We start from the raw sequence: 26,965 nt of genomic DNA on the forward strand, positions 1-26,965 counted from the left end.
AGCGCGACTTGGCCGTGGCAGGCTTTATCTCCGTATATGCCTCGGCTGCGGCAGTCCCATCGCGGTATACATCGGAGAAGGTAAAGCCGGTTTGCATGTCCCCGCGTCTATAGAGGAGTCTCTCACATACGCCTCGTACGAGCAGGGGTGAGAGAAAGACTCCCACCTCACTCACGTCTAAGTGTCAAGCGCGCGCGGGATGGTGACCCGTCTACCGGCAGCACGAGCGGGGAAATGTGGATTATACACGTGCTGCCGGTTAGCGGTATGGGTTTAAATAGATCGCCTTAACAATGAAGTTATGAAGAGCTGAAAGAGAAAATAATTACACTATGGATTACATCAAAGACACACAAAGTGACTGGAAAGGGGGGTGATCTCCATAAATTGCAGATCATTGGGGAGAGGGGGGATGTGAGGGGGGATTAGGCCACCAATATCTCTTATAACTATATAATTAAAAATTAACAGCAAAATAACGAAATTTCAAAGAGAGAGAGAGAGAGAGAGGTTACTTATCTGCTCGGAGCCGCATTTAAAAGAGGCAGATGCTTGTCATGTCTTAGCTTGTTTCAATGTTCTTTTGCAACCTTTGTATTATGACTCATGTGGCTGCTTGGAGACTGCATTAAAAGTCTTTGCATAATGTAGCCTCCGTTCTTGTAATGAAATCCAAACATCTCATCCACATATGTCATGTTAAACATGTGCTTAAGGAATACAGCCTTCTGCCGAAGACCTTAACGGCTCTTAAAAGACCACAGAACCGAGTGATATGTCTGAGCCATTGCAAAGACCTATAACAAGGGTGAGGGCTTTTATTATATAGCCTTATATCCTGTGACTGAGGGCTGTACAAGTCGCTAAACGTCTCTGTTATCATCATAGGCTGGATAGAGCTTCTGCCATCACCTCTCACCAACTTCTTCGAAAGGAAACCCTTTGGTCTCCACTCACCAACTATTTATCCTCACCTGTAATGCGTAGAGAGGTGTGGCTCACTGGTTAGAGGCGGCAGACCCGAGTGCAGAGAACGGCCCGGGACCAGGGTTTGATTCCCGACGCGGCAGGGTCTTGGACCAGGATCAGCGGACTGATAATTCTCGCATCGGTGCCTACTCCGACCAGGGATCACACTCGGCAACTCTGGGCATTAGCTTGCCTCATCTCCACAACGGCCCCACACAAATGCCGGGGATGCCTGGTTTCACCTTGGAGACCCCCAGGAGGGACTATCTCACAGGGAAAGCCAGGACGGGTTCCCCAGCGGTCTATAGCGCTACGAGGCCTCCGGGTAGCAGTGCGCTTTACAAGACACAACAATTTACAATTTACAAAGACAATACTTTTGTTTTTCAGCTGCCATGAGTATTGTGATTTATTCTTTTTATATTCATCATGTTAAGATATTATATTATCACTTTGTTTTCTGAACTTTTATGGTGTCCGTTATCGGACTTTCTTATTAAGTATATTTGGTATGGATGTTGATTTCTTTCTCCTTCTTTTCTTCTCTCTTTATGTTATCTCTTTATTTATAACTTTGAAATGCTAATTTACAAAGGTACCTAATTCTGTATTACTGTTCCTAGTTGTTCTTTTTGCTTTTTGACAATAGTAATTATATCAGTTTTTCATTTTACTATGGACATACATATTGTATACTATCTTTTGTAATTTTCCTACAATCATTGCTTTAATGTGGCAATGTTGTACCTTTGTTCCTATTTACTTCAATAAAGCTCTTTAAACTAATAAAAAAAAATATTGAACCAAAGTGTGATGTTCAGACGAAACAGATGTTATGTCTGAACATAGAACTCAGAGATGATGGAATGTTACGTGGATGCTTCCTTCTCCTCCTTCTCCTCACATAGTTATAGGCACAGGCAAGGGCCTATAACGATTGGGCAATAACAGCTGTTATATCCTGAGACAGAACAGCTGGAAGACTATTCGAACATCCCACTGGCTAACAGTGGAATCTTCTAAATTAAAAGGGGGAAACAGAAATACAAACACTGAAATGTTGGAGCAGAAGGCTTATACCAGACATCATTGTACCTGAGCCACTCCATTGTCTTCAATGGAACTCCCAACATTCTTATGTTATAATGTAGCCTTAAGGTGAGGGCCTTTAACAAGGGAGCGGGCATTTAATGGCCAGTGGAGCCCGCTACGGAGGGCTCTAATGCCATTTAACATTCTGCCCGAGAGAGCAGAATGTTCTAATTTGTAAAGCAAAGGCCTGAGGGGGTTAAAATCCCCTCGGTCTCTGTGAGGCCTTTGTTCTCAGCAGGAGCTGTGAACGGCATCATTAGAATGTTGCTACACCAGGCTTCTACCGGCCATTAAAAGCCTGCTGCACTCCATTGTTTTCAACGGAGCTCCCAACATTCCAATGTTCTAAATAATGTTTACCTTTTCATGGCAAAAACATCAAAGCATAACAGTTATTTTGTGCTAAAAATGTTAAACTGTTTTTATTAACAGGAAAAAGCAAAAGTCCTCCAGGATCGAGGGGTTGCTTACATCAACAGTGACTCTTCTGTAGAAGGTACTAACAAGTATGATCAGAACACCATAGACATTTAATTCTTAAAGAGTGCTGTGTAGTGATGATGTTCTCCTAAGATAAAAAATAACTTGATTTATAGTCATTGTGTCCAGAAACTTGTCCTCTATTTAACATTACCTATTTGGGGTTTCAAATACATAACTTTTTTTTTCCTCAGAACATGGTTTTTGCGCCCTTGCTTTATCCGATCAAGCAACCAAGGGATTTGTTAGCCTCGGTTGTTCTGAATTTTCTATACTATTTCAACTGTTGTTTCTACTGCGAATAACATTGTGCTTTTCACATCCTCAATTATGGCATTAAAATGTCACAAATCACTGAGGAGTGCCAAGGTCATACAGAAGATTAGGGCTGTAGGCCGAATTCTTTAGGAATGTCACCGAATCCTGTGCTAACTTGTAAAGTCCTTTCATTAGGTCCGGTGTTGTCTGTTATTGTGTCATTCACACTTTCCTTCCACCCACCACAGCACTTGCGTGAGTTGGTCTGTTCACATCAGCCATTGACTAACTTCACTGTGAGTGACAACATTATGCCATTGGATTCAGAAGTAGCACAAACAGGCTCCTTCGGTGCGAAGGGACTTCTTCGCCAATGAGAGCTTACTGAGAACAATTTTTTTTCCTTTTTGCCACTTTTGAAAATTTTTTTTAGAATGATGTCAACTTCCCCAAAACAACTTTTTTCAAAAATCGCGTATTAACAAAGTCAAAAGGCTAGCAGGCAACACTGGACCCATTTGCCTTGCCAATTTTTGCTACATGCGGAGTCTATAAATCCTAATTGAATTTTTTCCAGAATAAAGATTCAGACACTGATATTACCAACTAAGGGGCCCATTAGGATGGCGGACGGATCGCCACCGCCATGCAGGCGGTGGCAATCCGTCCGCCATCCTTGCCCGTCCGCCACCTATTTCCTCCCCGCCATATTACAATGGCGGGGGGACCGTGGTGGACGGGAAGACCGTCCTCCGTTTTTCTGCCGCGGTTGCCTTGCGACCGCGGAGGAAAAGGTTTAATATGGGGGCGGTGTCTATCAGACACTTATACTAACAAAAAGGAGCTCAGAGGGAAAACCGGGTACCTATGGGATCGCCCTCCACTCAATTATATTCAATCCCAAAAGATCCCTGTACCCTGGACGTTGGTTAGCATACGTCTAGTAGACATGAGTACATGATTGTCTGGAAAATATATTATTTAATTCCAGACACACCCCCTCTCTATTTATGGTTAGGTGTGTGTTCTCTAATGCCTTACTGTCCACAACAAACCACTGTTTGTCACTTAAAACAGGAGATTCCGGGCAGGGTTCAACTCAACATATCCAATGATGTCTGCCCCACTGAGACAGTCCATCCACCCACACTTGAACAAGTAAATAAATGAAAAAATGAAAAAATGTGTGGCGGAAAGGAAGGCACCTCACGGGCGAACAACCCGAGGGGAACTTGGCAGATGTTACCGATTCTATGCCCCTTTCTCATCAAATGTTGCCATTCCTTTTCCAAGAAGAAAACAGTGTCAAAGCAAAAAGTGCAAACAGAAAGGTGCTGAACAAGAAGCTAGAGGAATAGCTCCCTGGTGTGACAAACAACGAAGAGTGAGATAAAATCAACATAAATAGAGAGGGGGTGTGTCTGGAATTAAATAATATATTTTCCAGACAATCATGTACTCATGTCTACTAGGCGTATGCTAACCAACGTCCAGGGTACAGGGATCTTTTGGTATTGAGTCTATCAGACACTGCCAGCCATATTAGGATAGGCTGAGGGGAATGCCTTTCCGTGGCGGCAATGCCGCCACGAAAAGGCATACGGTTCTTGCTTTGGGGATCCATTGTGGGCCCCCAGGGTGAAGGGGGGGTGCACATGGGGTACCTATGGTACCCCCCTGCGTTTCACAGTACAACATGGCAGGCACCGCGCGGTGCCTGTCATGTTGTGCTGTGAAACGCACAACATGCATTTTTGGCATTGCGGCGGACGGTGCTTTAAGCACCGTCACCCGCAATGTTAAAAATGCGGGATGCACCCGCCACTGTGGCGGGTGCATCCTAATTGGGGGCACGGTTCCTCTGCCCTTGTGGCGGACGGTACCTGCCCCAGACAGGATGGTGGACGGACTTTGTCCGTCCGCCATCCTAATCGACCCCTAAGTCTCCCTAAAGAAATATATCTATGATGGATCAGGCATGCTACACTCTTAATTCAGATTGTTTTACTTGGCTGGACATTATATTCTGCAGTTCCATTGGATCATTACATACCATCTTTGATGGATTTTAAATTAATTTTCCTAAGAGTAATTTTAGACATCCTAAGAGATAGCTATTTTTTCAGCTTGCAATGCGTTTAACTAACATAGTGCTACATGTTGTTTTTTTTGCAGAGTTTGCATTACCTGTAGCCAGTATTTCTGCTTTTCAAATTCAAATATATTTTTATGTTAATGATCTGGTGTGTTCCAAAGTTGATTTCAATTATTTACAAAAAGTTAAACCTAATGTAGCTCAGGCATTGGATAGACTGTGATCTTGCTTGTTTTACATGTTGGTCCCTCCCTTAACACCTAGGTTGCTCTATTGATGAACATATACATGATTAAAACATGTCTCTAGGATGCCCTTATAATGTACATAAATGTCCTGGGCAAAAGCCACAAATGACAAGGGAAGTGTCTTGCAGTCTTTGCCAAGGTCTTGGCAAACAATGGAGCAGATTTCTGGCACTTGCATGCACTAGAAGTAAAACCAGATTCATTGCCAAAAAGTTTGTTCAAGTTTCATTTGAATCCATTCCTACTTGGGAACAAGCTGGGTGAACAATGCTCAAGAAGCATTTAAAAAACTAAAACAAAGAATACTAGTGCATCTGGCACCTGCCATTTATATATAGCAATCCCATTCAAAGGTGAGATTCCAAACCATTAAGATGTAAATTAAACAGCTGCTGCGTGCATGCTTTTCTATCTATTATATACAAGAAAACTGACCAATAATTCTCCAGTAGACCCCATGCTCTGGGCGACCTATTCTGAGAATATCCACTCATGGGGGGCCCTTATCTTCATAAAGCAAGCCACTCCAAAGAAAATGGTACCCTACTGAATTAAATGCATGTTTTAGAGCCACAAATAATATATAATTCATCCATTACTCAAAATCGTATTTGGTGATCAGATTCAGGATACATATTTGTTCTAGAGTTTCTGCCCGTCTCTTAAATCCTGCTTGGATTTGGGAGGGGCATAATTTCATTCTTGTCATACCAGGCCTCAACCTGATTTAGTCTGAATTTCTGAATCAATTTTAATAAACATTCCTGCAAAGAAGGAAGGTGATAATTTTTCTGATCACACCTATAGCCCTTTTAATTATATATTGGATTTATTTCATCTAATTTCCATGATGTTAGAAAGATCTGTTTAGCTAGAATATAATTTTTTACAATGATAAGGATCCCACAGCTGTAAAACAGCTTTATAGAGATCATGTATAAAGAAGATGAGCCTGTAGTCTTCTTTTAGGTCTAGCCTAGGCAACGCGTGTGTGCTATCCTTCGAGACATGCTGAATTCACTGTATGGGCTTACAGCTCACCCATTGGCTTTTTATTGGTAATGTGGATTGTCTTCCAAAAAGGCTTCCCCTTTAGTAGTTAATCCTTCTTTGTACTGCCTTGTTGTCCTTTGTATCCTACCACAGTGCACTGCCTAACTTTCAGGATATTTACGATTTCGTCTTTATGGGTTTGTTTTTCCAGGGACTCTTTTTTTTCTTTCAGTCGCTCTGCTTTGAGCTCCATTACATTCGGTATGGTGTTACTGCCCCAGCGCTCCACCTTCACCCGTCTCCACAAACCACTCCCACAACACTGCTTGCCCAGCCTCCCACCCTTCCCAGGTTGCCTCTAGCCCCTCCTAAATCCTCCTCGTCGCTGCTTGTTACAATGCACTTTGACCGCCATCTCAGGTTCTTAACGGCAAGAAAAAGAAAAAGTAAGTGGCCTTAGGCTTGAGGGCACCTCGTCCGCGAATGATTATCAGTTCTTGCTGGATTAGAAGGCTTAAACATCCCATGTGGTGTGACACACATAACAAAATCTTCTTGCACACCTCAGGCCTCCAACCTTCAATTCATTACACTCCAGTGCCAGCAGCGTTGTGTGTGTCTTTATTTCACAATGCTGTCCCAATGCAGCAAATGGGATGAGGCTCGGGGCAACAGGCAGTTATTTTGGGGCCGCTGTCATTTTCCCATTGGAGTCTACTGTTGCACGACATCTGCACAGTGATAAAGACAGTGCAGTCTGTAAGAGGGGCATCAGAAGCTGTGTATCTGTATGTGTTCTTTCTGCCTGTGGGTGTGTGTACCTGGGCAAGCACGCTGTGTCTACCTTCATGTGCTAATTGCCATCTGTGGTCCTCCATGAGTGGTGCATGTCCATGTGTGTATGTGTGTGTGCATGCATGTGTGCCTCAGGGTGTTTATTGTTTGTTTGTATCTCTATCGTTTGTACTATCGATCTGAAAATGGTCATGTCTGAATATAACATACATGTAATGGTATGTATGACCCTGTGAACCAAAAGACCAGGCTTTCTTAGAAGTACTGGTCTATAAGGGGCCCCAGCCTGACACTGACTGACTTTTGTCCGTCCACATAGACGTGTCTTAAACTTGGGTTTTAATTGATGTGATCCTAGTCAAATAGTTTACATTTCATCTCTTTCAGTTTCCATACCAGTCAAAGCTGTCAGCACTTAACCAGGAGTTTTAAACATAGTGTGAAGTGCCCGAGAGTCTTAGTCTAAATGAAAATCAGCAATCGGGGCAACTGAAACACGCACCTGTAAAATCCCAAGGGTATATATTTTTTTTATTACTTATGTTAAGGAGACAACAAGTGTTTCCTCGTATTTTTCTGCCATAGAACGTTTTCTTATTGAAAATCTGTTTTATTAGATATTTATAGAAGAGCATAGGTACATTTCACAGTGGAAAACATACAGTTTGATCACGCAGCCTGAATGAGTGGGTGCTGCGGTATAAAGACAGAGAACTAATTTGATATAGTAAAACAAGATAACGAGGGAGGGTGGGAAGAGGGAGAGGGGGCCAAGGGAAGTCGCAACTTGAAGACTGGTCAAATACAATGGGGGGCGTGAAGAGAGGTTTAGGGATTGGGGTAGTAGTGGCAGGGTGAAGGGGGATGGGTAGGGAGTTGCACACCCGTTATAGAGTAGGCTACTTCACTGTGAGAGTTCATCTTCGCGCGGTAACAGTGTGTCACAGTGTGTCTTCAAAGAATAGAAGGGCGCAGAGGCGGGGGGGTTGAAGCAAGAATGTTCTAGTTTGGAAAGATGTCCTAGCAATGGTTGCCAAGAATGCGTGAGTGTATGATAAGGAAGTTAAAAGCTCCATTGCCATAGTGTGCCAGAGGCAAGTGAACCACAGCGGGATGGGTAGGGTGGAGGGTTTTTTCCAATGAAGGGCAAGGGTTTGTTTCCCATACTATGGGGAACCCCACTGTGTCTTTGATGTGGCTCAAGACCTCCTCCCAAAAGAGAGTTAAAAGTGGGCAAGATCACCAGATATGGAGGAAGGAGCCTGTTGCGTAGTTACAGCGCCAGCACAAAGGTTAGGAGTTGGGGAACATTTTCTGTAACCGTACCGGTGTGTAATACCAGTGGGTCATTACTTTTTTAGGCAGTTGCGCACTGAGAGATGCTTCTGTAGGTCCTAAGAATGTCATGCCAAAGTTGTTGCTATTGTTCTGTGTAAATAGTACCTGAGTTCACTAAATGCCGTTGTGTTTGGTAGGGGTGCGGCTGTAGGACCTGGTATGTACGTGAGATCAGTCCCGGCGAGCCATCAAAAGACTGCACCCGTGTCTCAAACAAAGTGAGCGGGCGTGTTGCCCCTTGTATGTTAGTAGGTGTGAGTAACCGATGTCAGAGCTGGTAATATTGTTATTGCAGTCCTGTCGTGTCAGAGAGGTGGAAGTCTTTTTTGCATTGATCAAAGGTTTTAAAGGTTTACACCTCAAAGAGATAACAGATCGTGCAGCACTCCCCCTCTCCCCAGGCTAGGAAGGAGTGGGTTAGCAAAGCCGGAGGAAAGTTTGGGTTTTGGGCCAATGGGGTGTTGGGAGAGGGGTAGGAAGTGAGGCCTTTGGGAACCACGATTTTGTCCCATATGTCTAGAACTGTTCTCATTGGGGTGGCTATGTAGGCACTGGGGGTGGTGACTGCTTTGGAAGCTAGGCTTAGTCCCAGAGATGTCTGCACACCCCTGCATGATCCATATGAAACCAGTGTATTTCGCTTTCGTAAACCACCCTCGCAGAGTTATAGCGAAGCTGTGAATCCTAATAGTAAACGTGGAGTTTGGGACAGGCAAGTCCTCCCCGATCTCTGGGTGGCATGAGTACCTTATTGGAGAACGTTGGTTGGCCGTTTCCCCAAATGAAGGAGTTCATATCTCTCTGGAGGCTTATATTGGCTGTTTGGGGAATATGTTTAGGGAGAGTTTGAAATAGGTACAAGATTTTCGGCAATATTGACATCTTTACTGCGTTGAGACCACCAGTCACAACATAGGTAGGAGTTTCCAACACCTCACGTCTTTCAGGACAGAGCGCCGTCACTCCAGCCAATTAGCTTGGGACCATGAGGCCAGTGTGGAGGTCACATCAAGACCTAGGTACAGGATCGGGTGGTTCGTCCATTGGAACATGGTGTGTTAAATTCAAGGACTTCCTGTGGAGAGAGTGATAGGTTCAGCACCTGTGATTTAGCAGTGTTAATCTTGAGGCCGGTATTTGTTTGTACGCATGGAGAAGAGAAACCAGTGGAGTTGGAATCCCTGAGGGTGGTCAGAGTAAGTAGAAACAACCTTATGTTCATCACTGCCAACAGGATACCTTTGATATTAGGTGACCGGCAGATAGCTATCGCACAGGTGCTCCACTGCCAGAGCGATGAGTGGGGGGGAAGCTTGCAGCCTCGTCGGGTACCTCTGCAGATGTGTACGGGGGAGAAAGAAGCCCATTAACCCAGATCTGCTCGTGGGGGCGACATAGGGTGCCATTTTCCTGGTGACCATAATTGGCCCAAGCCGGATCCTTTGCAAGACCACTCAGAGGAATGTCCAGTCCACCCTATCAAAAGCTTTCTCAGCGTCTAGGGAGAGTAAACAAGACGGGATGTCCCGCTGCTGGACTTTCTCTACCAAGTGCGCTATGCGCCGGATGTTACCCGCTCCCTGGCTCTGGCATATAAACATAACCTGGTCTGGGTCTATCAGGCCGGTATAGATCTTGGCCTTTTGTGTTTAGGAGGGAGATGGGGCAGTAAGGTGCGCAAAGTGACAAATTCTTCCCTAGCTTCGGTATAAGAACTATTTCTGCAATGGTCATCGTGGCTGTAAGACTAGTGTCGTAGGAGATGGAGTAAAAAAGATTAAGGAGGTGGTCCTGTATTTGGGGTAGAAACAAGCAGTAGAAGGAGACCATAAGGCCTTCTGGGCACAGGGATTTGCCTACTGGTAGATCCTTCAATGCCCGGTGTACTTCGGACAGTGTGATCAGGCCTCCAAACTTTGTGCATGGATAGGGTCGAGAGGTGCCCATGGGCAAGAGGCGAGGAAGGGGCCAACGTCTCCTAGGGATGTATCGCCTTGACTATATAAGGTAGAGTAGAATGAGTGGAGTGCCCTTCGTTTGTCAGTTTCGGAGGTGGCCCACATCCCTTCTCTATTCTTAATCTTGGAGATATGGGCATGGGTGATTTGGGTGCAGGAGCCTGCCCAACTTGTCCCATCCTTCATACTATTTTTGTTTAAGCATAAGGTTTAAGCCTTCCGCCTTGTTCACCCGTAGTGCCCTCAGCTGGCAGCAGAGCAAGGCAAGCTGCGTCTTACGTCGTCACAAGGGTGTAGTGTGGTCCAATTGTTCCAAGGTCTTAATGTCCTTTGACAGTCTTTTTCAACAAGTCGAGCTTCCAGGGTTCAGACGATTACAATTGAGATGATGGTGCAATGGAAGGTTGCCGTAAAAGTGTACTCAAATTAATGGTAGCGCTGTGTCAACTAAAACAGTGTCCCCATAAAGCACTCCACTGGGGTAGAGCCCCCAGTTCTTTTGAAGTTAAACAAACTCAAACAATTTTCTTTATATTCTTCAGATATATTTTCAACCATGTTACGCCACAATTGTATTCAAGGATACCATCTTCACAAGTTCTTTTGTTTATAAATTCTGAAATTGCCGTTTAGATACATAAATCCGACTTGCTTAGGATCCTAATATAGGATTAATGCTCCCAATGCATTTCGGGACCAAGCCCTTCATCAGGGGAACGTTCTGTGAAGTAAAATAAATTGTGATTCAAGGGGATTGTAGCCTCCACGATTTAACAAAGTCAATGAATTACATGTACACAAATAGAAGCTAACTGAATTTCTCAAAGGAGCAATTAATGGCATGTTAATAAATCCTTAAAGTCAACCAAGGTGCAAAGAACGATATAGATGTCACTGCACAGAATGTAAACGAAAACATAAGTGTCCTGATAAATGGTGTGTCCAGCGCGTTATGTGCATTTTGTGGAAAAAACGTGTGAAACTCTCAATCATGCGTTTAAAAACATAACCGCCATTAGAAGGAAAAGTGATGGTGTCACCAGCTCGCTGCAAGTTAAATTCTTATCGAGTGATATACACGATAACTCCAACGATGTCTTTCAAGTTTAGTTGGAGACCACGTACTGGTCCATGTGTCTATAAACTCACGCCAGCAAAATGCGGAAGTTAAACACAGAAAGCGTAGACACATCCTTTGTATCAACATATCACTCTAATGAGTTGGAAACTGAAATCAGCCTTTTCAAATTAATGAGAAATCTTCGTTTGAATTTTTTTTTCAATAACGTGATAACTTCACCATCAACATCCACAGAAGGAACCTTGATGCGTTTGAGAAGCCAAAGCACATTTATGGCACCAATCTGCCACAATATTTCTGACTCCTACAAAACCATCACATTGAAAGAAATAAAGGAATTGTTCAAAAACCCAATTCGAAAATCACTAACTTGAGCACCAAAGAAAAACAAGCCTTTACCCAAATCTCTAACAATCAAGACATCCGTTGTTGCAAAGCTGATAAGGGTGGTGCTCTTGTCATTCTGGACTCTTCATTTTACAATCAAAGTGTTAATGACCATGTTCTTGTCATGAATTTGTATATGAAATTACCCACCAACCCAACTGTGGGATTCGTGAAAATGCTCATAGAAATTATTGACAAGGCTTGTAATACTGGAGTGATTACTGAGAAAGACAAGAAATATTTGATTCAGGATTACCCCAAGAGTCCGGACCTATACATGTTTCTGAAGGTGCACAAAGACCTACACAAACCACCATTCCGCCCTATTGTATCAACAAAAAACTCCATCCACGAACCTACTGGCTAATATCTAGACAGACACTTGCAACCAATCATAAAACAGATGACAACATATGTACGTGACACCACAGACTTTTTGAACAAAATACACAATGTCATACTGGAAGAAGAAAGCGTAATCACATTATGCACTATTGATGTTTATTTATTATACACATCAATTCCACATAACAGAGGCATGGAAGCAATTGAATCGTTTTTAATAAACCCTGATATCAAAGAAGATTTGAAAATCTTTTTACTGGAGCTTGTTCAATTTACTTTATACCATAGCTACTTTAGATGGAACGATGAGTTCTACCTTCAACTGTCCGGTACTTCAATGGGCAATTGCGCAGCCCCCAGCTACGCAAATCTGTTCATGTACAGGTTTGAAAACGATAACATTCTATTTGGTCTGCGATGGTCCAACAAAATCTTAAAATACTGGTGTAACATTGATGACATTTTCCTCATGTGGAAAGGTTGCTGGATGGATTATTGGAATTCATTGATTACATCAACAATAATGATGTTCATATTAAATTCACCTACTCCACGAGCATGGAAAAAATCACATACCTTGATGTGTTCATCACTCGACATGGCAATAAGATTGAAACGGACGTGTTCACCAAAAGTACAGATAGGAACAACACCTTGCACTTTAATAGTTGTCACCAGATGGCCCTTAAGAGACACTTACCATATTCCCAATTACTGAGAGCAAAAATAAATTCTTCCAAGCCAGAATTGTATGAATTGAATAAGAAGATCATAACCAAGTTTAAAGAGAGAAAATACCCAGTTCAAATCTTAGCATCAGCAGCTGAAAGAGCTGATAAAGCTGAACGTAAAGATCTACTAACTTTACAAAAAAGAGAAAAATCCAGTAATAGATCTGTGTTTGTATCGAAGTTCTCAACAAGAAGTTACCAAATCAAGAAAATCATGCTTAAACATTGGCCAATGATATGTAATGAAACTGACTTCAAAGGTATTTTTGATAATCTACCATTGTTCGCATACCAACTCAGTAGAAATCTCAAAGAATTTATAAACACAGCACCTCAACTGAAAGGTATCACATATAAAGGAACTTTATCCTGTTTGAATTGCGGACATTGCAATAATATTATCAGAGGTACTACAATGACTCATCCCACCATGGGTGCTCCGATCAGGTTTTTCACTACAGTTACGTGTGATTCTAAGAATTTGATCTATCTCCTAAAGTGCCCTTTCAGGCCTATTTACGTGGGAAAAACTGAACAGAAAATCAAAACACGATTAACCGAACATAAAAGTACCATAGGAAATCACGTTGAAAAATCACCAGTTGCAGCCCATTTTACCAAACACAAGCACAATGTGAGTCAATTAAGATTTTTGGTCTTGGAAGTCGTCCCTGTGAAGGAAGGCGTTGATAACAGGAAGAAATTGCTGCAGCGTGAAATGTACTGGATAAAAAAAATTGGACGCTTGCTACCCAAAGGGCCTTAATGAACGCTTAGAATTCAATTGTTATCTGTAAAGTGGTTTTCATTCATAATTTTTATTCATAATTTTTGTGTTAACGAAGAACAAATGCTTTAGAAAAAATGACTCACAGTCAGTGGTTACTAAATATTTTTTACACTTATGTTTGTGTTACTCTGTTATATTGGTCATGATTCTACATGTGTTCGTCCCTTTTTATCGCATTTCACCCACTTTTAATTTTTCACCTACGCTTTTTTCTTGTGTTAACATATCGGTGATGATTCCACATGTTTTTGTCCCTTTTCTCGTATTTCACCCATTGTGCACTTTTTATTTTTAACTAACACCTTTTTCTTGTGTTAATATATCGATAGTCATCATTACAAGATGGACCCAAGTTCACAATGAAGTTTGAAATCATATTGAATACTTCCCATCTCAAGATGTGGACGGTTTTTGTGTTTAACTTCCGCGTTTTGCGGGCGTGTGTCTATAGACATTTGGATCGGTACGCGATCTCCAACTAAGCTTGAAGCACGCCGTTGGAGTTATCGTGTATATCACTCGGTAAGAATTTAATTTGCAATGAGCTGATGACACCATCGCTTTTCCTTCTAATGGCGGTTACTGATTTTAATTTCATCTTATCGCCTAGAGCTCAGCGAAAATGGATTATTTATGCAGAATGCTTTCCACTCAGCTACATACCGTAAAGGACCACTTGAATTTTTGGCGTAAGTTTTCACAGTACACTTGAGCACTGTGTCTTTATATTTTATGGGCAGCACCTCTTGGTTTATTTGTTTTACACTCTATAAATGCTTATCGCGTTTTAAAACTCGCACGGCTGACTTCACTTGTACACCTGTTCATATCACCATTCTTCTTAAGTTATGTTCACGTGTCACCATCGTACTTTTTTTTAAAAAGCATGATTGAGTGTTTCACCTGTTTTTTCCACGAAATTCACATAGCGTGCTGGACTGACCATTTCTCAGGACACCTATGTTTTCGTTTACATTCTGTGCAATGACGTCTATATCATTTGTTGCACCTTGGTTCACTTGAAGGATTTATTAACATGGCGCAAATTGCTCCTTTAAGAAATTCAGTTAGCTTCTATTTGTGTGCATGTAATTCATTGACTTTGTTAACTTGTGGAAGCTACGATCCCCTTGAGTCACAATTTATTTTACTTCACAGAACGTTCCCCTGATAAAGGGCTTGATCCCGAAATGCATTGGGAACATTAATCCTATATCAGGATCCTAAGCAATTCGGATTTATGTATCTAAATGACAATTTTGGAATTTATAAACAAAAGAACTTGTGAAGATGATATCCTTGAAAACCATTGTGGCTCAACATGGTTTAAAATAAATGTGAAGAATCTAAAGAAAATAGTTTGAGTTTGTTTACCTTCGATAGAACAGGGGTTCTACCCCTGTGGAGTGTTTTATGGGGGCACTGTTTTAGTTGAAACAGTGCTACCATTAATTTGAGTATCATTTGACTCCCTTTGGTCAGAGGGAGATACACATCAGCACCCAACTGTGATTAACCAGTTTATTTTTCAAATTACCATTGGATTATTCAGATTATAAAGTTTGCCACACAAACCTATTGATCTCATGCCTTAAAAGTGTCCCACAAGATATGCCCAGCAATATCAGGTAGGGCATTCACCTCAAAGTAGACTTGAATCTCTCGCCGGATCTTTTCGACATTGACCGGGTCGCATAGGATGTGGGACAGAGCTGCCAGCGGGGTCAGGGCAGTTCACCACGTTGGCACCTTTCAGGGTCATCTCGAGGTGTATGAGGTCTGAGATAGAGCTATCAGATATACACGCCAACCCAAGGGACCGAATAAGTGAGTGTGAAGAAAACATGGTTGTTGGGTGAGTACCAGCGGTGGACGTGGGAGAAAAAGATATAGTCTTGTGTGTCCAGCGATTTATATCGTCAAGTGTCCACCAAACCCAAGGCTGTGATACTCTCTTCAGTGCCGCAGATATCGCCTCGCAAAACACACAAGGTGAGGGACAGAATGTTGCACATTGGCAAAATATTCACCCTCAGTCACAGTTCTGGGTTTAATCCATCATTATTTTGCTCACCACGCTACCCCGGTTTAGACATGTCCTGCTACCAGCAGAAACGGCCGCTCCTCCCGCTGCTCGTACCGGTATCGTAGCACTACAAGCCTTTGCACTGCCTCAGCCTGCATAACTTATTGACTGCCCACCTCACTCTGCTATACTGCTGCATGTATTAGAAACTGATTATTTGCATAACTTTCGGCGTATCGAGATAGCGTGTGATTGCCCCGCCCGCCCTTTAATATTTAAATAATAGCGGAGGCACCTTCGAAAGCAGCGCTAGACAGAAATTGTGTGACTCGCGCTGTTGTGCTGCCTGCAGTCTTCCGCTGCCCGATTGCCAACTCCACTGCCATTTGTACTAGAGACACTGCAGATCGGACCCCAGTCCTGGTCAATTACCCGATTGCCGCCATTTTGTTGGTTTGTTATTATTTGTGCCTCCCTGCCCTTAGCTCCACCCCGCTCCCGCCTCCCAGCTGACCCCCCCTCGCCCCTCCCCTTCCACCATCCACTTATGACAGATGCACTTGCGCGCAGCGTTCACGTGCAGCGGTCGCGCCCCATGCGTGCCGAAGGTGCGCCAAAGGTAAGCCCGTCTACGCCCGTCCGCGCCTGGACCGCGCCCAGCGCCAGTCCCCCTGCCCCTCGTACCACCCACCCCACCCGCATTACATACGACGCCACCACCCTCTTAGCCCTAAACCCCGGCCGTCTCCCCAACTGCGTCCAAGCCGCTCCGGGACACATCCATGGACCCTTCTCTTGCAACTCCTGCAAGTTCGACGGCACCAAGAACAACTCCTCATCCTCGAACACAAAACAGTTATCTGACACCAACCACCTAAAATGCATCCTGCTCAACACCCGCTCGGTCCACAGGCACACCATCGACCTCTGGAATCTACTAGACACCATCTCTCCGGACGTCGCCTTCCTAACAGAAACATGGATGAACGCCTCCTCAGCCCCCGACATCACCATTGCAATCCCGGAAGGATACAAGATCATCCGTAAGGACCGCACAGACCAAACAGGAGGAGGCATCGCTATCGTCCATAAGAATTCCATCCGCATCTCAACTAGCTCAGACGTCAATCTCGCTAGCGCCGAACACCTTCACTTCCAGATCCACACCGACCCCAAGACCACACTCAGAGGCACCCTCCTCTACCGGCCTCCAGGACCCCGTGCACAATTCAGTGAAGACATCACTGACTTTAACACCCCACACGCCCTCCCCTCCGAGGAATACATTCTTTTGGGAGACCTCAACTTTCCCCTGGAAAAGAACAATGACCGCAACGCCACCACCCTTCTGGACAACCTCGCCAACATCGGACTCAAACAACTTGTCACTACCCCCACCCACACTGCAGGTCACACACTCAACCCTATCTTCACCTCCAGCAAACATGTCTCCTTCAGTCACACCACAGCTCTCCTTTGGACGGACCACAGCTGCGTTCACTTTATCTACAATAAGACCACAACCCACAACCAGCCTCAACCCACTCTGCGAAGAAACTGGAACAAAATCACCATCGACCAGATCTCCTCATCGCTTCTTCAAAATCCCCCTGCCAACTCCTCAAACCCCGACCAAGCAGCCATTAACCTCACCCAATGGCTATCCAACACCGCCGACATCCTAGCACTGTTGAAAAAACGTCAAATCAAACTAGGCAGCAAAAACGCCTCCTGGTTCAACGATGATCTTAAGAAATCTAAGAAACTCTGTCCCTCCCTTGAGCAGGCCTGGAAAAAAGACCCAAACACCAGCACCAAAGACGCCTTCAAAAACGCCACCCGTATACACCACCAACTGATCCGGACTGTCAAGAAAGCCGCTTTCAAAGACCGACTAGACAACAACGCCCACAACAGCAAGGAACTATTCAACATCGTCAAAGAATTTACCAACCCCTCAGCCAACTCCAACGACATCACCCCCTCTCAAGCCCTCTGCAACTCCCTAGCTTCATTCTTCCACAACAAAATCGCAGACATCCACAACAGCTTCGACAACCGACCCGAAGACCAACCCACCCAACGTTCTGCCGTACCTTCACCCCCCTTGAACATCCTTAATGAATGGAACCCAATCTCCACTGAGGACACCATCCGCCTGATGAACTCTATCCACTCAGGATCCCCCACAGACCCATGCCCTCACCACATCTTCAACAAAGCAGACTCCATCATAGCACCACACCTCCGAGACGTCATCAACTGCTCCCTCAACTCCGCCACCTTCCCGGAAAGCTGGAAACACGCCGAACTCAGCGCCCTTCTGAAAAAACCCACAGCTGACCCCACCGAACTCAAAAACTACCGCCCCATCTCGCTCCTTCCATTCCTGGCCAAAGTCATCGAGAGAGCTGCCAACAACCAGCTCGCCGCCTTCCTCGAAACCAACAAATCCCTCAACTCCTCACAGTCCGGCTTCCGAGCCAAACACAGCACTGAAACCGCCCTCATCGCAGCAACAGACGACATTCGAACTCTACTGGACAATGGAGACACAGTTGTCCTCATCCTCCTCGACCTCTCCGCAGCCTTTGACACAGTTTGTCATAGCACCTTAATACAACGCCTCAGAAACATCGGAATCCAAGGTAAAGCACTGGAAAGGATCACCTCGTTCCTTGCCGGAAGAACTCAGAGAGTCCACCTTCCACCATTCAAGTCAGAAGCCACTGAAGTCATCTGCGGCGTGCCACAAGGTTCTTCACTCAGCCCCACCCTCTTCAACGTATACATGAGCCCCCTCGCGGCCATCGCACGCCAACACAACCTCAACATCATCTCCTACGCTGATGACACTCAACTGATCCTATCACTCACCAAAGACCCTAACACTGCCAAAACCAACCTACATGAAGGAATGAAAGAAGTAGCCGAGTGGATGAAACACAGCCGTCTAAAACTGAACTCAGACAAAACAGAAGTACTTATCCTAGGTACCTCCCCCTCCGCCTGGGATGACTCTTGGTGGCCAGAGGCCCTTGGAAAAGCACCCATCCCGACGGACCACGCACGGAACCTAGGCGTCATCCTGGACTCCTCACTCTCTATGAACAGACAAGTCAACGCCGTCTCTTCATCTTGCTTCAATATTCTTCGCATGCTCAAAAAAACATTTCGCTGGATCCCCACCGAAACTAGAAAAACGGTCACCTACGCACTGGTCACGAGCCGCCTGGACTACGGAAACACCCTATACGCCGGTACCACTGCAAAACTCCAGAAAAAACTACAACGCATCCAGAACGCTTCAGCCAGACTCATACTAGACATCCCGCGTAAAGACCACATCTCTGGTCACCTGAAAAACCTCCACTGGCTCCCCGTTAATAAGAGGATTACTTTCCGCCTCCTAACCCACGCACACAAAGCACTTTACGAACTTGGACCCGAATGCCTCAACACACGACTTTCCTTCTACACTCCCTCCCGCCAGCTACGTTCCTCCAACCAAGCCCTTGCTACTGTACCTCGCATCAACAAAACCACCATGGGAGGTAGATCCTTCTCCTACCTGGCGGCTAAAACCTGGAACTCACTTCCCACTCACCTTCGCCTCACTCAGAACCACCTAGCATTCAGAAAGCAACTTAAAACCTGGATATTCGACAAGTAATTCCCCATCCTTCTTCAAGCGCCTTGAGACCCTCTGGGTATGTAGCGCGCTATATAAATCACCTGACTTGACTTGACTTGACATGGTCATATGCAAATCAGTCTTGACCCTGTGCCTCATGGGAACAGTCCAGCCCGAACTGCCAAGCCATGTCTTCCCTGGACCAGAATCAAGTATCCTAGGACCGGTTTCTGGCTATCAGCCAGGATAGCTTGACTCAAGTGGTGTAGTGAGCACAGCACCCACGTCTGGGCATACCCTTCCCACATAGGGCTAACAGCAAAACACACAAGGTGATGGACGGAATGTAACACATTGGCAAAACATTCACCCCCAGTCATAGATATGGGTTTAATCCATTGGTATTTTGCTCACCACGCCACCCCAGTTCAGACATGGCCATATGCAAATCAGTCTTGACCCTGTGCCTCATGGGAACATTCCAGCCCGAACTACCAAGCCATGTCTTTCCTGGACCGGAATCAAGCATCCTAGGACCGGTTAATCAATCAATCAATCAATCAGAAAATTTGTATAGCGCGCTACTCACCCGCCAGGGCCTCAAGGCGCTGGGGTTGGGGGGGCTGCTACTGCTCGAAGAACCAGGTCTTGAGGTGCCTCCTGAAGCTGAGGTGGTCCTGGGTCAGTCGTAGGTGGGTGGGGAGGGAGTTCCAGGTCTTTTCTGCCAGGTCGGAGAAGGATCTTCCTCCAGCGGTGGCTCTGCAGATCCGTGGGATGGAGGCGAGGGCCAGGTTGGCTGAGCGGAGATGGCGAGCGGGGGTGTGGAGCGTGAGTCGGCTGTTGAGGTATTCTGGGCCCGAGTTGTGGAGTGCTTTGTGTGCGTGGGTGAGTAGTCTGAACGTGATCCTTTTGCTGACGGGGAGCCAGTGGAGGTCTCTCAGGTGGGTTGAGATGTGGCTGTGGCGGGGGATGTCAAGGATGAGTCGTGCGGAGGCGTTATGAATGCACTGGAGACGGTTCTGGAGTTTGGCGGATGTTCCGGCATAGAGGGCTTTCCCGTAGTCCAGTTGGCTGGTGACGAGGGCCTGGGTGACTGTCTTCTGGTTTCGGTGGGGATCCATCCGAAGATCTTCTGGAGCATGCGCAGGGTGTTGAAGCAAGAGGAAGAGACGGTGTTGACTTGTTTGTTCATTGTGAGCGTGGAATCCAGTATAAAGCCCTGGTTGCGTGCGTGGTCTGTGGGTGTGGGTACAGTGCCCAGAGTCGGGGGCCACCAAGAGTCAGCCATCATCAGCCAGGATAGCTTGACTCCAATGGCGTAGTGAGCACGGGACCCATGTCTGGGCATACCCTTCACAGCGCCCTGAAAGGTAGCCGTGCTGTGATCTAGCTCAGGGTCCCATACCAAGTTGAAGTCCCCCTCTGATGAACAGATGTTCATCCTTTTGTTTAACTAGTTCCTTGAGGAGGTATCTAAGATATGTGTCCTGAGACTGGTTGGGAGCGTAGACGTTAATCAAGGTTATTGCGTGTAGTTGGTATTTGAGTAAGAGGTAGCATCCTTCCCTATCTCGTGTCACCTAAGCCTCTTGTAGGCAGGAGCCCGCTTTGCAAAAAATGGCAATACCTGCCGTCTTAAATGGAAATAACGCCCAGTATTGAGTCAGGTATTTGGGATGGGCCATGCAATGTGTATCTGAGCTTAGGAGTTGCAATTCTTGTAACCTGGCTCATGGAATGCAAGCATCCTTTCCTGTTTGTGGCTGCCATTTGCTTCTGCAGGTCTTATCAAAAGCAATCTAGAGCATGCTTTAAGTGCTGCTACATACCCAGGAAGATAATGAGAAGGGATCAGGAACTGAAAGGAAAATAGACAGCACTTCTTTATTTCAGCATTTCTTTATACGCAGACTGGTGCCACAGAGATGTTCGCAAGCTGTCTACACAGCTGAATATTCTAGCGGGTTCAGTCAAAACCACGACAACGGAGGGCACTGTTGAGTTTCCAGACACTTGTTCCAGTTGTGTCTCCCCAGATGTTTGAGGAGGATGGGGCACCCTAAGCTACAGCAGTACCACCTGTTACAGCGCCAAGATGCTATGCTATGTATAAGGACTTTGCACCAACCCCGGGTGCTTATTTTCTTCCAGCGAGTTACTTACTACCCCTCTACGGTCTCCGGCGTTCTCCTGGCTCATTGTGTACTGTTCCCAAAAAGTCTGACTTTTGGATTAATCTGCTGTGATCGTCTCTTTATTTGTAATATTTAGGCTGTTGTCCAATAAACCCTTCTTTGAAATAATAAATTCTCGTGTTACTCTGCATCACCACTATTGTGCTCGGTCATGGCTTCTGCCCCTTCACTACTTCTGCCCCATCCATAGTTCTCCCTCGATCCTGTTGCCTCAGCCTCACTGTTTAAACATGCCCTTGTCTATAGAGCCTTTATTCTCTTTACCAATTTCGATGCACTGTTTTTTCTAAGATGTCTATTGTTCAGCCTTTTATTAGACTTTGTTTAGCCTGTCTCCAATATGCCTTCTGGAGATGAGTCTCCAGATCAGATCATAGGACAGGGTGGCACAAAGGTGCCAATAAGCCCAATATGAGTATTTGTGTGTTAAAGAGGGAAGAATGTTATGTAACTTTAAAACATTGCATCTAACTCTCTCAAATGGTTTCTTGACATGTGCTGCAGAATTCTTTGCGGGATCATATGAAGTTTTGCATGGCATTTTAACTTTGCAACTGGAAAATTTACAATAAAATGCCAGGAAAACCAGATGTCTGATCTCCCTAGTCCTTTCTTCACGTGTGCTCACCTGACATGGACACAAGACTGTGGATGTCACCTTTAGGACTGGACTCTATCTTTCATGTGTGCCTATCAGAACGGGACTCCATACTCCATGTGTGCTCAGCAAAACTGCACTACTTACTCTGCGTGTTGGCCAGAATTGAACTCAAGACTGCGATGTGACATTCATTACTTGTCTTTGTACTTAACGTGTATGTATCAGAAATAGGCCCCATAATCCATGTGTGTGCATGACAGCTGTGCTCCTTACTTCACTTGTGCTCACCAAAACTGCACTATATACTCCTTGTGAGCTCACCATAACTGGACACGACTGCAGGTATGAAATCCAGAACTGTACTTCACACTGGTGCACTCACCGGAATTGGACAATATAATCCATGTTTACTTACCATAGCTTTGCCACATTCTCCACGTGTGCTCAGCAGAACTGCAGTCCATACTCTATCTGTGCTCACTAGAAATGGACACAAGACTGCATATGCAGTGTTAAGAACTAGACACCTTACTCCACGTGTGCACATCACAACTGGACTCCGTACTCCATGTGTGCTTGATACAAATGAACACAAGACTGCAGATGTAAAATAAAGAACTGGATTCCTTACTGCATGTGGACATGGACACGACTGCAGAAGTGACACCCAATACTGGAGAAACAACCATTACAATGCACTACATTTTCAACGCAGTCATTACAATGCAACTGCCTTTATATTGCATGCCATTACAACACAGCCATTACAACACATATCACTACAACGCATGCCATTACAACGTGTGTCACTACAACGCATGCCATTACAACGCATTATAAGGAACATAATGGGGAATAGTAATTTTTTACCCTTACACTATCCAACAGTTACCCTACTGTTGCACTCAATGGAGTGGGTATAGTAATTTTTACACCTACACTATCCATCACTTACCCTACTATTGCCCTAAATGTATTATTGGAATCGACTGTTAGCTTGAGATCATAGTAAATTGGCTAAAGGATGGGTACAGTGGATTTGAGTAGACATTTCTAACAGGTGAATAGGGCCTTAGTTATGAGCATATACAGAAGGGGTATGTTTATGGCCAGTGAATATGGGATCTTGTGGAATACTTGCTGCAGAGATCATTGGATGTGGAAGTGCACTTTTAGTGGATCCATTTTGCAGTGACCGCTTCGCAAATGAGTCAAAACAAAATGTCCATTAGTATGGTACCAGAACATTGTGGCCTGGGTGACTTTTATCCCATTGAGGTCCAAGATCTATGATCAATAGACAGACCTGATCTAAGATTATAAAGTAAGCTACATCAAAGTTTCTGTCATAGCTGATGGTAGTCCTCTTTATCTCGGCTTCAAGCATGAAGGTGTTCGGGCCCCCCCTTTTTTGGCTATTTGGGGAAGTTCGCGCTTAAGCCCCTGTAACATTTTGACCACATGAGGTATCCACGCCAAATTTGCATTTTTTTTCCAACATCACAGGGATTCTAAAGGTACCCAGGGTTTGTGGATTCCCCTGGAGAGAACCCATAAATTAACAAAAATACTGCTAAATTTGTTTTGTTTTTTTAAAAATGGGAAAAATGAGCTATAGATGAAAGTGTTTTTTTTTTCCCTGCAAATGTTATCAAAAAAGGGGTTATGGGGCTGAAATCACTATCTTCCCAGCTTTCAGGGACAAGCAGACTTTTGTTAGAAAACCAACATTTTTTACACAGTTTTGGCATTTTTCTGGGACAAAGCCTATGGTATCTCACTTGTGTGGGTAGGCCTTGTGCCCACAACAGGAAACGGCTCAAAACGCAATGTGGACACACCACACTTTCACAATGAAAAACTGCCCCTTTTTTTGCAAAGTGCCTAGCTGTAGTTTTTGAACCCTAGGTCTGCCTGTACCTAGAGAAACCTAGCAAACCTATACATTTTTGAAAACTAGACACACAGGATGGGGTGACTTGACTGGCTCTCACCAGGTTCTGGTACCCAGAATCCCTTGCAAACCTAAAAAATTATCAAAAAAACACATTTTCTCACATTTCTACAGTGGAAAGATCTGGAATATGCGTGGATCCACAAAATTCCACCTACCCCGCATTACCCAAAGTCTTCCAAGAAAAATGGTACCTCACTTGGGCAGGCCTAGTGCCCTTAGCCGGAAATGGCCCAAAACGCAAGGTGGACTCACCACATTTTCACAGTGAAAAATGACCCTTTTTTTGCAAAGTGCATTTCTGTCGTTTTTGAACCCTAGCTCTGCCGGCACACCGGGAAACCTAGCAAAACTATACATTTTTGAAAACTAGACACCTAGGGAATGCCAGGGAGGTATGGCTTGCATGGATCCCCCAAAGGTTTCTTATTCAGAATCTCAGGTGTGTTCCTGACCATAACCTGACTCCCATTGCAAGGACAACCTGCTGCCTGCATACAACGCTAACCTTTCGCGACACCCGCTTCGCGGGTGCCGCTCATCACCTGCCTGCCTCCGTTCTCCCTGGTGTGAGCGCCCACAGTCGGTGGTAAGCCATCTTCGCTCCCAGGTTGAGTACAGCGGAGGTCAAGAGAGCAGCAAGCCTACCGGGGGACTGCGAGTACCAGCAGCCTTAGCTCACCACAGCTGCTGCCTCTTCCCCCGGCGGACACGCCCCCAGCCTTCGGCCTCTTGAAGCGCTGAGCTGCGCACACAGAGTGGTGTGTTCCTGGCCATAACCTGACTCCCATTGCAAGGACAACCTGCTGCCTGCATACAACGCTGACCTTTCGCGACACCCGCTTCGCGGGTGCCGCTCATCACCTGCCTGCCTCCGTTCTCCCTGGTGTGAGCGCCCACAGTCGGTGATAAGCCATCTTCGCTCCCAGGTTGAGTACAGCGGAGGTCAAGAGAGCGGCAAGCCTACCGGGGGACTGCGAGTACCAGCAGCCTTAGCTCACCACAGCTGCTGCCTCTTCCCCCGGCGGACACGCCCCCAGCTTTCGGCCTCTTGAAGCGCTGAGCTGCGCACACAGAGTGGTGTGTTCCTGGCCATAACCTGACTCCCATTGCAAGGACAACCTGCTGCCTGCATACAACGCTGACCTTTCGCGACACCCGCTTCGCGGGTGCCGCTCATCACCTGCCTGCCTCCGTTCTCCCTGGTGTGAGCGCCCACAGTCGGTGGTAAGCCATCTTCGCTCCCAGGTTGAGTACAGCGGAGGTCAAGAGAGCGGCAAGCCTACCGGGGGACTGCGAGTACCAGCAGCCTTAGCTCACCACAGCTGCTGCCTCTTCCCCCGGCGGCCACGCCCCCAGCCTTCGGCCTCTTGAAGCGCTGAGCTGCGCACACAGAGTGGTGTGTTCCTGGCCATAACCTGACTCCCATTGCAAGGACAACCTGCTGCCTGCATACAACGCTGACCTTTCGCGACACCCGCTTCGCGGGTGCCGCTCATCACCTGCCTGCCTCCGTTCTCCCTGGTGTGAGCGCCCACAGTCGGTGGTAAGCCATCTTCGCTCCCAGGTTGAGTACAGCGGAGGTCAAGAGAGCGGCAAGCCTACCGGGGGACTGCGAGTACCAGCAGCCTTAGCTCACCACAGCTGCTGCCTCTTCCCCCGGCGGACACGCCCCCAGCCTTCGGCCTCTTGAAGCGCTGAGCTGCGCACACAGAGTGGTGTGTTCCTGGCCATAACCTGACTCCCATTGCAAGGACAACCTGCTGCCTGCATACAACGCTGACCTTTCGCGACACCCGCTTCGCGGGTGCCGCTCATCACCTGCCTGCCTCTGTTCTCCCTGGTGTGAGCGCCCACAGTCGGTGGTAAGCCATCTTCGCTCCCAGGTTGAGTACAGCGGAGGTCAAGAGAGCGGCAAGCCTACCGGGGGACTGCGAGTACCAGCAGCCTTAGCTCACCACAGCTGCTGCCTCTTCCCCCGGCGGCCACGCCCCCAGCCTTCGGCCTCTTGAAGCGCTGAGCTGCGCACACAGAGTGGTGTGTTCCTGGCCATAACCTGACTCCCATTGCAAGGACAACCTGCTGCCTGCATACAACGCTGACCTTTCGTGACACCCGCTTCGCGGGTGCCGCTCATCACCTGCCTGCCTCCGTTCTCCCTAGTGTGAGCGCCCACAGTCGGTGGTAAGCCATCTTCGCTCCCAGGTTGAGTACAGCGGAGGTCAAGAGAGCGGCAAGCCTACCGGGGGACTGCGAGTACCAGCAGCCTTAGCTCACCACAGCTGCTGCCTCTTCCCCCGGTGGCCAGGCCCCCAGCCTTCGGCCTCTTGAAGCGCTGAGCTGCGCACACAGAGTGGTGTGTTCCTGGCCATAACCTGACTCCCATTGCAAGGACAACCTGCTGCCTGCATACAACGCTGACCTTTCGCGACACCCGTTTCGCGGGTGCCGCTCATCACCTGCCTGCCTCGGTTCTCCCTGGTGTGAGCGCCCACAGTGGGTGGTAAGCCATCTTCGCTCCCAGGTTGAGTACAGCGGAGGTCAAGAGAGCGGCAAGCCTACCGGGGGACTGCGAGTACCAGCAGCCTTAGCTCACCACAGCTGCTGCCTCTTCCCCCGGCGGCCACGCCCCCAGCCTTCTAGCGTAAAGGAAGAGGGGCCCATCCCGCAACGCGGGACGCACGCGGGACGCAGGCCGGGGCGAAGACCGGGCAAAGAGCGGGCCGTTTGAGGCCGTTCGAGATCGTGAGAGTCCGGTCCGGCCCATATCCCTAAGCACTACACACTGGTCATCCTGACACAGATAACCATCATCTCTTTGACCTCTACAATAACCCTGTCAGACAGCTTAGAAAGATCTCCTAGCAACATAACACGGAAAAATGAATACGAGATCCAGCAAGCAGAAAAAATCTAAAAAGAACGGGATAGGAGAAAAACTGTTAGGTCCAATGGATGACTTTCTAGCTAAAGCAAATTCCTTCATAGACCAAAG

The 26,965-nt window shown here is 46.3% G+C and overlaps 1 protein-coding gene across 1 annotated transcript in view; it reads left to right on the plus strand.

Moving 5' to 3' along the window:
• The window catches only part of LOC147696878 (N-acetylated-alpha-linked acidic dipeptidase 2-like), a 476,544-nt gene that overhangs the window by 325,189 nt on the left and 124,390 nt on the right, over window positions 1–26,965 (plus strand). The window contains exon 13 of the mRNA XM_086933986.1: window positions 2,494–2,557. Coding sequence (XP_086790112.1) covers window positions 2,494–2,557 — 64 coding nt within the window. The remainder of the gene's footprint in view (window positions 1–2,493; window positions 2,558–26,965) is intronic.

This window comes from Lissotriton vulgaris, chromosome 8 (assembly GCF_964263255.1).
Source record: "Lissotriton vulgaris chromosome 8, aLisVul1.2, whole genome shotgun sequence".
Taxonomy (NCBI): Eukaryota; Metazoa; Chordata; class Amphibia; order Caudata; family Salamandridae; genus Lissotriton; species Lissotriton vulgaris.